The sequence below is a fragment of the Paramormyrops kingsleyae genome, chromosome 3 (assembly GCF_048594095.1).
Source record: "Paramormyrops kingsleyae isolate MSU_618 chromosome 3, PKINGS_0.4, whole genome shotgun sequence".
Taxonomy (NCBI): domain Eukaryota; kingdom Metazoa; phylum Chordata; class Actinopteri; order Osteoglossiformes; family Mormyridae; genus Paramormyrops; species Paramormyrops kingsleyae.
The window spans coordinates 31,502,071-31,513,406 of record NC_132799.1 but is presented as its reverse complement, the minus strand read 5'-3'; the positions used below and the strand labels follow the sequence as shown (position 1 = coordinate 31,513,406).

General features: G+C 44.8%; 1 protein-coding gene and 1 pseudogene across 3 annotated transcripts; both read left to right on the top strand.

Moving 5' to 3' along the window:
• Positions 1-879: 879 nt before the first annotated feature.
• On the top strand, positions 880-5,169 carry LOC111843387 (E3 ubiquitin-protein ligase TRIM35-like; annotated as a pseudogene).
• A 69-nt stretch (positions 5,170-5,238) lies between these two features.
• Positions 5,239-11,181, top strand: LOC111843386 (protein mono-ADP-ribosyltransferase TIPARP-like). 3 transcript variants are annotated; one of them, XM_023810924.2, is made up of 7 exons: positions 5,239-5,382; positions 5,962-6,064; positions 6,478-7,273; positions 8,498-8,666; positions 8,848-9,035; positions 9,202-9,468; positions 10,088-11,181. In XM_023810924.2, exons 3-7 carry the CDS (start codon positions 6,513-6,515, stop codon positions 10,539-10,541), a joined length of 1,839 nt encoding a protein of 612 aa, XP_023666692.1. In that variant the 5' UTR covers positions 5,239-5,382; positions 5,962-6,064; positions 6,478-6,512; the 3' UTR covers positions 10,542-11,181. The 3 variants fall into 3 exon arrangements, with proteins under 3 accessions (XP_023666692.1, XP_023666694.1, XP_023666693.1); XM_023810926.2 differs by lacking the exon at positions 5,239-5,382 and adding an exon at positions 5,517-5,535; XM_023810925.2 differs by lacking the exon at positions 5,239-5,382 and adding an exon at positions 5,589-5,816.
• The last annotated feature ends 155 nt before the right edge of the window (positions 11,182-11,336 follow it).

Below are 11,336 nucleotides of genomic sequence, written 5' to 3'. Positions count from 1 at the left end.
AAGACACCGACTTCCGTTGTATAGTACTGTGCAATAGTCATAGGCAGTCAAAGAAAATCATCTTCACGTTGATAGGATATGATGCCTGTCAAAGTTTACAAAACCGCTCCTAAAATCACCCCAGCGGTCGTCCAATGTACCCAACTAACCCACCTTGCTAGGCTAACCAAACAGTCATTTAACTAATTAAGTTAATTAATTGAGAGCCAGTGGTGCCATATAATGAATATGTGGAAAGACTGGGGTGCCTCTGAGGAGAGGTTAGGGAACCAAAGCGGAGTCCCTGTAGCCACCCAGCAAGATGTCAGTCATTTTTTAAAGAGCAGGCAAAATTCTTATTTTTGACTTATTTTTCATTTGAATATATTGTAATGAGCAAATTTACACATACCAACAAGAAAAATAGCTTAAAACATTTTCTTTGACTGCCTAAGACTTTTGAACAGTACTATAGTTAAAAGGTTAGTACTTTCAAATGACTTATATTGCATTAAAGTATACAATAGATTAAATAACTGAAATGTGCAAACTGAATTATCGTGTGTTGAACTGATGAATGCATATACATCAGACATCGTTCCTGTAGCCATGTCATAACACCTGTAATTCATGTGTTGCATTAACACAGGTGCACTTTTGCAGTAAGGAAATGGTTAATCACGAATGACATCACAGTTAGGTATTATTATGTAACGTCACTACTTTGTATGGTATGGTATAACTTATTGGTCCCAGGGGAGGTTGGGGGAAGGGGTGGGATTTACTTGAAAAAGGACTTGTGTCCCAACCAGGCCCTTTTGCAACTAGGGAGTGTCATTTTAAAGTTGCAGTGTTATCTGCCTGTTCCCTAAAGTAAATTTCAAACATTTGCATTTGTGGGTGTGTCTGTAAAGGGTTAAGCAGGCCTTTCAGAGTCCCACCCATTCTAACAAGAAGCAGGAAAACAACGAGAGCTCAGCGTTCGTTCACTGGTATCTCCTGTACTGTAGTTTTTGGTGTTTTTCTGTAATTTCCTTTGGCAAATTAGTGCAAACAGACAAGAAAAGAAAAACAGAAACCCGGGGCTGAAGCCAAATTTTGCAAACGGGTTTTGAAGGACCTTTGATCCCTGACAGAGACGTCGGCCACGGAGAGGAATGGCCACCCCGTTCACTCTGCTGGAGAGCGAGCTGAGTTGCTCCATATGCTGCGACATCTTCAGGGAGCCTGTGGTGCTGAGGTGCTGCCACAGTTTCTGCAGGGCCTGCCTGGGGCGCTACTGGGGGCAGTGTGTCCCCAGTGCGCGGCAGTGCCCTCTCTGCCGTCACGTGGCACCCCTGACGGAGGAGCCAGTGCTCAACCTGGCCTTGAGGAACCTCTGCGACAGCTACCTGCAGAAAGGTGAAGGACAGGACAGCAGCCAGGGTGGCTTTGGAAGGGACCCGCAGTGTCCCCTACATGAGGAGCCCTTCAAGCTCTTCTGCCTGGAGGACAAAGTACCAATCTGCGTGGTGTGTCAAAGTTCAAAGGCACACAAGACCCACGGGTGTAGCCCCATAGGAGAAGCTGTCCTGGAATGCAAGGTGAGACTCTGTAGAACTCATGTGCTTAGGCACAGCGGGAACAACACAAACCTGCTCATCCGTCAAGGCAGCGTCTTTGGTCTTTACCTCGGATGACGACAATGGATCTTCCGTCACTTGGGGAAAATCTGTTATAGGCACTATGAGGGTAAAACAAATATTAATCCAACAACTTGATCAGCAGAACAATTTCTTATCAATTCTCGGCATGCCAAAAATATAAATTCACTTCCCCCAAATGTGTATTGTTTCCTTGAATACAGTGAAAGATTTTACTGTTGGCCTAATGTGTATTTCGTTATTTCTCAGTCGTGCCAAAATGAGTATGGTGTAACTAGTACAGACTTGCTGTCTGTACTATGTGGGCTAGACATAGCAATCCCAATCATCCGATTGTGCTGTTTCTGTTCAGGAGGTGCTTCGGGCAGCCCTCGGGGCCTTGCGAGGAAAGAGGGAGGCTTCCGAGAAAGTGAAACAGACCTTTGAAGAAGAAGTAGTACACATAATGGTAACAGTGAATTTGCAAAGACCAGACACATAGATTCACAGGAAAATAACCCATTAAAGACATTAAAAGCCCCAACCTTAGTTACTCTCACCTTGCCATAATCTTCAAGGCAAATACATTATTAAGCTTCTGCCCACTAAATTTTTAACCTGTACCTCTAATGACCCATACTCAGCCTCTCTTATTATGGGCCAGAGAAAATCGGACCTTCATCATCCAGCTACCTCACCACTCTAAAAGGGATACCCATCTGTATCTGTGCAATTTATTGTGATATGCAAACTAAAAAAGTAATAAATATATTGTTAAAAAAAAAAGGGATACCCATCGTTGGTGTCCCAGGAAGAGCCTGATGCTCCTTGTCCTGTTTCAGAACCAGGTCCTGCACACGGAAACACTGATCAGAGCGGAATTTGAGAAGCTCCATGCTTTCCTGCAAGCCGAGGAGGCGACGAGGATGGCCGCCCTGAAGAAGGAGGGCAAGGCGAAGGCGCTGAACTTCAATAACCAGATCAAGGAGATGACAAGAAGCATGTCATCCCTCTCCCACTCCATCGCTGTCATAGAGGAAGAGCTAAGAGCGGATGATCTGACTATTCTACAGGTGAATACCTTATTAGTATTATTATTATATCTCCATCCATTATCTGTACTCACTTATCCTATTCAGGGTTGCAGGGGGTCCAGAGCCTATCCCAGAGGCTACGGGCGGAAGGCAGGGAACAACCCAAGACCGGGCACCAACCCATTGCAGGGCACACTCACACACCAGTCACTCACACACCAGTCACGCACACACCAGTCACTCACATAGGCACACCTACCGGCAATTTGGTAACTCCAATAAGCCTCAGCATGTTTTTAGACTGTGGGGGGGAAACGCAGTACCCAGAGGAAACCCCATGATGACACAGGGAGAACACGCAAACTCCACACACATGAAGCCATGGCAGAAACTCGAACCCAGGTCCCAGAGGAGTGAGGTGATAGTGCTAGTAAGCGTGTGCTTGAACGTGTAGATGGGCGTGTTGTCGCTGGGGTCTGAGAAGACGACCCGTCCCCTGTCGCAGTTCAGCTGCACTCGAACCACGCAGGGTTTCTTTGTTAGGACGAGTCGCGTGGGGGGTGAGGTCCCCGCAAGGTGCATGTTCTTGTAGTAGTACACAGTCAGGTACCCGTTCTTGATGATGGAGGACTGCTTCTCCTTCCTGCTGGCCGACTCCTTGGCCACACCCACAGCACCACCGTGCTGTAGAATTATTATTGTTGTTGTTGATTTGAATAGGACTGGCATCTGTGCTTTACAATAGGTTGGCACACCGTCCTGAGTTATTCCCTGCCTTGCGGCCATAGCTTCTAGGCTCTGATGCTGCGCAGGACAACTGGATATGGAAAATAGATGGATGGATGGTTGGATGGATGGATGCCACCAGCACCCTTGTAATAGTATTTCAGTCCTTTTCATGTTCCCTGTTGATGAGTGTAAGCTATACAGATTTCCTAACCTACAATATTCCTTGTCTCTCAGAATTACAAGACAACAGAGAAAAGGTACACAAACTCCTTGCCTTACTGTTATTTTCCTATGCACTGTAAGTGCTGGATCTGAGCTTTTACCAGACCTGATCCACTCTTTATGAACGCAGTGCACAGTGCACAACCCAAGAACCAGTGGTGTTATCCGGAGCACTTGTCAACGTGGCCTCCCACCTGGACTCCCTGAAGTACCGAGTTTGGAAGAAGATGCTGGGGACTGTGCAGTACCGTGAGTGCTGGGGGTCCAGCTTCAGATAGGGGGAATTGGCTGGGTATGGAGAATAAGGCTGCATTGTTCTAGGTCATCTGACCTAGAGATTCGCCTAACAAAGAACACTACAGATGGCTTACAAGTGTTAGAGGTCAGGTTAAGGCTCATGGCAAATCTGAGAGTCAGATGACGTTTTGCAATTTACAGGCACGAATAGGCCTGTATGTACATCTGGATATATCACATGCTATGGTGTATTTGAACACATGGACTGGGGTGGAATTTAGTGGATTAGATTGGATTGGAATACAGTAGACTGGATTGGAATGCACTATAATGGAATGGAATAAACGTGCTACAGTCACTCACAGGTAGCATTTTGCATGCGTCTGGAGTAAACGACATGTAGCTGCTCTCTGTCTCTGTTCAGACCCGGTGATCCTTGACCCCAACAGTGCAGCACCGTGGCTCGTGCTATCCGAAGACCTGACCAGCGTGTATAAGGGGAATGAAAGGCAACGGCTCCCCAACAATCCGGAGCGATTCAGCCTGGACGAAGCCGTCCTGGGAGCATGCAGCTTCCGCTCCGGCGAGCACTGGTGGGACGTTGATGTTGGGGACAGCTCGACGTGGGTTGTGGGTGTGGCCAAGGAGTCGGCCAGCAGGAAGGAGAAGCAGTCCTCCATCAATAAAGAACGGGTACCTGATTGTGTACTACTACAAGAACATGCACTTTGCGGGAACCTCACCCCCCACGCAACTCGTCCTAACAAAGAAACCCTGCGTGGTTCGAGTGCAGCTGAACTGCGACAGGGGACGGGTCGTCTTCTCAGACCCCAGCGACAACACGCCCATCTACACGTTCAAGCACACGCTTACTGGGGAAGTGTTCCCCTACCTGTGGGTGGGCTGTAAGGAACATCCTCTACGATTACTGCCTGTCCCAGTGTCCATAACACAAGCACAAGTGTCCAGTGCAAGAAGCTGGTTTTGAACCTCCATTGCACATCGTTCCTTTAAACATGAAAATGAATGACATTCTCTCTGCTGTTATTTTCATTTTTAAATTTATACTGTATGTGTCTATCAGAATTAACAAACCAATATGTAACAAAAACAGCTTTTATTGCAATCATTTAAATATATGATTCTGATTTTAAAGTGTCACACATAGAGTGAAAATACCAGTTTAGTTTTGACAGTATAATACCATCTGAACAGGATGCAAACGGATTGTTAGAAATTTCAACACCTCATCTTGGAAAAAATATATTAAAAGTTGTAAAATTACATAAAATATGTAAATCTGTGTAAATAAATGATAGTTGTGGCATCACACACAGAAAAAATAATTTTGGTCATGTGATTTAAAAGAAATGAACGTCACATTCATTGGCGTCAACAGGTAGCTGGATTTATACCTGTATTTCCCAGAGTCACGTGTGAAACATAATAAAGCAAAACAGATGGCAACTTGGCAAGAGATCAAATATTACACCACAAGCTGCGGGACAGGCAACGACAGGGAAAACGAAACAGCGTGAAAACCCGGCAAGACTTAGTTGGTAATTATTAATGTAAATTATGGAATGAATGCGAGCGTTTCTGACTATTAAGTGTAATCCTAAATAATGAAGGCGAAAGTATAACTTCGAAATCCCGCGTCTGAACTTTGACACTTGGCTGCAATGATAATTGTAGTTCTTCCTTTTTGAATGGTAAAAACGCACAGCAGAGCTTTATGTATTATAAAATTCGCATTTACCCCAGAACAGCATGTACCAGAACGCACATTGTCATTAGTCGAAGGTCGAGGTGGTTGTTCCGTGCTTTCGTATAGACGTAAACAATATCTCATCAGTAAAATAAAATGTAGGAACATCCACGTAACACAACCGGATTTCCCGTCGCTTGCAGAGCGAGTGATGATGACACATCATAATCGGAGTATAACTACATACAGTTTGTTATAACTACTTTCTAACACAACAAAGATACAGTACGTACCTTAATGGTAAAACTGAAAGCAAAAGCGGAAGACGTATGCTGCCAACGACAATCGTAGCATAAGAACAGCAGAAACAGTTTAACGGGATAATCCTAAGGATCGTTTTATTTCTGATACATTTTTGCTTTATTAACAGAACTAAAATTAATGACGCTGTCGGAATTGGAGCTGTTGATGCTGCTGTCGCCGGCGAAAGTGTTGTTTTTCTTCTCAATGCACAAGCAGAAGGGCTAAAACAGGTAGCTATACATTTTAGCAATTACTTCAAACTAACTTAAGTAAACAGTAAAACTGCATGTTATGTTTTTTGGTTCGTGGCTTCTCGATCTTATTTAGTTGCTCTGTATAACGTTTGAAAGTTGGTGTTAGTTTTTTTAAAAATAATTCAGAATAAGTAGCGGACAGGGGAATTCTTATGTGATGAGTTTTAAAAAATCCCCAATGACTCATGCTCAGGCTTGCAATGCAAATATTACATTTAGCCGTTTAAATCGATAGATCGAAGCTGTTGTATGTGCATGTATATTTATTATACACACTTATATAATTTATTTGTATATGTCATATATGTACACGTTCATCTGACATATTTTGAGGTGACTGTAAATGTAAAAAATAAAAGCTGGTAAGGTTACTCTCTGATTCTCCGCAGTCTCCCCCCCCCCCAACTCTCTTTAAACCAAAACAATGGCTGGCGAGGTGCCCTTGAAAAAGAGAAAGGTGGAGACTCAGTGCACCAACCAAGAAGGGCTGGCCAAGCCCATGGTGATCACCGTCTTCAGCACCAGCCAACTGGTGCTGCAGATTCCGGCACAGACCAACACCAGCCTGCCCGTGTGGCAGTTAATCCACACGGGTCAGGTGGAGGTGGAATGGAGCGAGGCACCCTACAACATCAACATCCGCATCACCCCTCTTTATCCTCAGGCTGGATCCCAGACTCTCTCCAAAACTTCAGCTACAGACCAACTGGTGCCGGTCCATCAGGTGCCAAAGCTCTTCACCCTGCCGCCAGTGTCAGCCGAACCTCAGACCCAGTCTGTGGTGCCTCCCCAGTTTCAGACTGTGGCCATGTTACCAGCTCAGACTGTCACTCTGTTTCGTTCTTTGGATGGAAGCCACCTACAGCCCCTCCGCCCCCCCATACCCTCTGTCGATCGCGTAGACCCAGCCTCCTGCCTATCTCAACCCCTGCCCAGGACGGAATGGGTCCAGCAGGCCTACTTCCACACCCGCCCCCGGGAAAACATAGACATCTGCGACAACTTCCTCTTAGGCTACTGTCCGCGCCGGTCCGAGTGCCCGCTGCACCACACCCCTTACCCCTTCCACTGGCAGATCCGGCGCCAGGACACCCACCAGTGGATCAGCACCTCGCACTCGGCCCAGCTCAGTCTGGAGCGACTGTACTCCAACAAGGAGAGGGAGAGCGTCAAGCTGAGGGAGGAGTGAGTACGGCGTGTTTACCTAAACCAAGCATTCAAACGTGGGGAAGGGGGTCGTGGCTCCGTTAGAAAAAGATTTTAGAATTTAAAGACTAATAAGGGGAACGTAACTGGGTTCAGGTCCTCTAACCTGGGCTGAAGGCCAGGGCCCTATGTTTGTTAGTAAAGAAGATGGATGGATAGATGAATGGATAAGGGGAATAAGGTACCCAAGCAACCCCAGTCAATAGAAATGATTTTAGAGTAATGGGATGGAGTGAAGGAATAGTGCAATTACTCTGTATATTACAATGAACAGTAAGCATCATCATCGAGGTACATTTGATTTATTTCACTGATTTATTTCACAAATGCTTCTGTCCAAAGCCACGTACAGAGTACACTATCAACAATCAGGAGTTAAGTTAAATAATTATAGGTGCAGCTTGGCTGAGCTTTCAGTGGCTGCAACGTAGTTTCTTAATTTTTTTTTTATGAATAATACAGTAAATCAGTTTTCTAGAATTTAGGAAATTAGCACATAGTTTAGCAACATTCTGTGAAAAATGAATAGGAGTAAGACTTAGGATTTACAGAATTAGTCTGGAAAATGCATGAGTCCAGCATGAAAAATTTAGTGCAATGAAGCATTTGTAAGGTAGGTCTCATATTTTGTATAGTAACTCAGGTGATGTTCCTAGTCTCAGAATACAGGGAGCAGATTATGGTTGATACACAGACAACGGGGACCTGTTTTTTAATGACTGAATTATAAATTCACACAGAAGCTATTTCCTTGCTAATTCACACACACCAAAATTTAGGGTATTCGGGAATTAGCAAGGAAATAGCTTCTGTGTGAATTTATAATTCAGTCATTAAAAAACAGGTCCCCGTTGTCTGTGTATCAACCATAATCTGCTCCCTGTTACTATACAAAATATGAGACCTACCTTACAAATGCTTCATTGCACTAAATTTTTCATGCTGGACTCATGCATTTTCCAGTTGCCAGAATACATTGTGTTTTAGCTGTAGCTGTTTTAGGGGCCATTTAAGGACATGGGACCTTTTCAGGTCATGGAAAGGCTCATTGGTTCTCACCTGAATTACAACAGAAAAAAAATCTAGTAAAAATCCAGTCAGATGTAGTGTGTAAATAAGTGGTGGAGATTAGTCCAAGCCTCAGTGATAGAACCCAGTACTGTTCCTGTTCATCGTACATATCGAGTTTTGTTGACTTTGCAGGACAGAAGAGTTCACCCTGAATTTTGACACAATGCAAATAGAAGATTCAGATAAATATGATTTAGCCAGAAGGCTCTCCAACACCAGCGACCCATTGAAGAATCCACACTTTCCCACAGAGTGGAACATGTACTGGTGGGATAACTGCCGCTGGGAATGTTACAAGAAAGTAAGCTCTTTACGTAGCCGTCTGTTTGTGACATCCAACTTCAGATTCTCATTAATACTACTTCCTTTTTAAGTAATCCCCCAAAGGACTGACTCCTTCTCATCTGAACTTCTGTTCTTGTTTGTGCCAATGTGGAAGTTAATGGTGGAATCATTTTTGACTGTTGCCGTGTGATTTACAGGACATAACAAAAGAGCTGGTGACCAGAATGAGAGCAGGAGAGTCCTGTTGCAGGTTCATTATTGGGAAGCAGCAGTACGAGGTGGATTTAAAATACCTTACCCAGGAGAACCTCACCACCAATTTTATACGCAGAGTACGATGCCGCCCTACTTTCCGTTCTCCCTTGTCCATCAAATCAAACCTCAGGTATTGGTTTTACCTTCATTTCGTGTTCTCACTTTTGGTCTGACTAATGGATGACCAGTAGAGAACAAATTATGTCTTGAGATGTCTGTTCTGCTCAGATCCTATTGAGAACATTGTACTAATCAGCCTTCTTAGGTGCCTCACATGCTCTTCAAATTATCTTCAGAACTGTCATCCTGAGTGAGGCCCCAGATTCCAGTTGTCAGAACTACCCCAGCTTTAGCGTGGACCCTCTGGAAATATTCACCAGCTGGTACCCACCTGTATGGACTCCAACCCATGACCAGGATGTCAACCTGGTAGAGGTACCGTTTGGGACAGAGGCCTATCACCAAGTCCATAGGCTGTTTCACAGAACTATGTCCGAGACTAAAATGGAGATCGTCAGCATAGAACAAGTCCAGAATGTCTTTCAGTGGGACAAATATCGCAGGTGAGTTGAAGTCTCACTTAATCCCATTTGGCTAAGTTGTTGTCTGAAAGAATAGAGGGGAAAACATCAGCTAATATGTTAGTTTAGATGAAAGTATCTGCTCTGAAAAGACATCCAAATGAGGATTGTCTTGGGGGACTGTTGCCACACACCTTTTGGACCTGGGTTCAAATCTCCTGCAGGATTCCATGTGTGTGGAGTTTGCATGTTCTCCCTGTGTTGTTGTGGGGTTTCCTCTGGGTGCTCTGGTTTTCCCCCCACAGTCCACAAACATGCTGAGGCTGATAGGAGTCACCAAATTGCCCGTAGGTGTGCCTGGATGAGTGAATGGTGTGTGAGTGACTGGTGTGTGAGTGTGCCCTGCGATGGGTTGGTGCTCCATCCTGGGTTGTTCCCTGCCTTGCACCTGTAGCCTCTTGGATAGGCTCCAGATTCCCCACGACCCTGAATATTTATAGAAGTGGTTATAGAAAATGGATGGATGGATGGATGGATGGAGGATTGTCTTGGGCTACATGTCATAAGAAGACCTGCATTGTGATCGGCTTGGGACCACTAGCAGCCCAAAACTAAATGTTAAAAATGTTACAAGTTACTACTAATGCTGCCCTCCATCCAGGCAGAAGCAGCACATGCACGACCGCAGGCTGGACCAAGGAGGAACGCTGGAGATGCACCTCTTCCATGGCACCACCGAGGATGCTGCCAAAGACATCTGCTGGAACAACTTTGACCCACGCGTCTCTGGGAAAAACGGAGTGGTGTACGGTCACGGGAGCTACTTTGCCCGGGATGCCAGTTACTCTAATGACTATGCAAGGGCGCCCTCTCCTGTGGGTTTACAGCACATGTTCCTCGCCAAGGTTCTAGTGGGCAACATGAGCCTGGGAAAACGGAAATACTACCGCCCCCCCCAACTGAAAACCAGTATGAGCAAGTATGAGTCGTATAACACGTGTGTCAACCATTTGGACAATCCCTCCATCTTTGTGGTATTTGACAGCGGCCAGTGCTACCCTTACTACCTCATAAAGTACAGGGCACTGTCTGAGGTTGTCGACGTTTACAAGTGAGACTCAACATTCCATAAAAGAGTAAATCAGCCATGGCACTGGGTGAACAGAACAAATTATGTCTGCAACAAGCTGATTCAAAGACAAATGTAGTAGCATTCCTGCAGAGTAATTGACTTGTAATGGGCTGAGTGGACCTCTAAGCCTTGGCAAAGACTGTGTTCTCTGGTGCCACCTATAGGCCATTTGTGATATTACAATTTTACTACTTTAGTTTTTGCTATTTAGTAGTATTCCAGTGGGTAGTACAAGCAAAGGAGGATATGGGTTATAAATTATACTGGGAAAAAAGGAAAGCATTGCTATAAAGGAACACTGGCCTCATTACCTTAATGGGCCAAACCTCAGAAGTATAGTAGCAGCCATCAATAGTGTTAATGGTTGTTTTCAGTGCCCACAATGTATTTCTCAGAACTGTATGTCACTGACAAATGAGAAGCTGTTACAAAATTAACTGACTTGGTTTTTGCACTGTTCCTTGTTGTCATTGTAAATGCTGTTGCAGTAGGTTCCCATTTTACAAAAGCTTAAAATGCATAATTTTCTTTAAATTATGTGGCGTGCCATGAGTCACAAATCAGTTATGCCGTTTTCATTTTTCAGTGAGCAGAAATGTTTGAAATAAACGTTGCATTGTGGACACGTGTGTGAAGTTAGGACCCTGTGCAGTTCACCACTTCTTTTTAGCTTTGATATTATTTATCAAGCTGAAACGTCACCGGACCAGCCGTTCTCTTATAGCCCCCGACCTGTTTCCACTGGGCAGGGTAACGGCTGCCTGTGGATCTGGCTCCT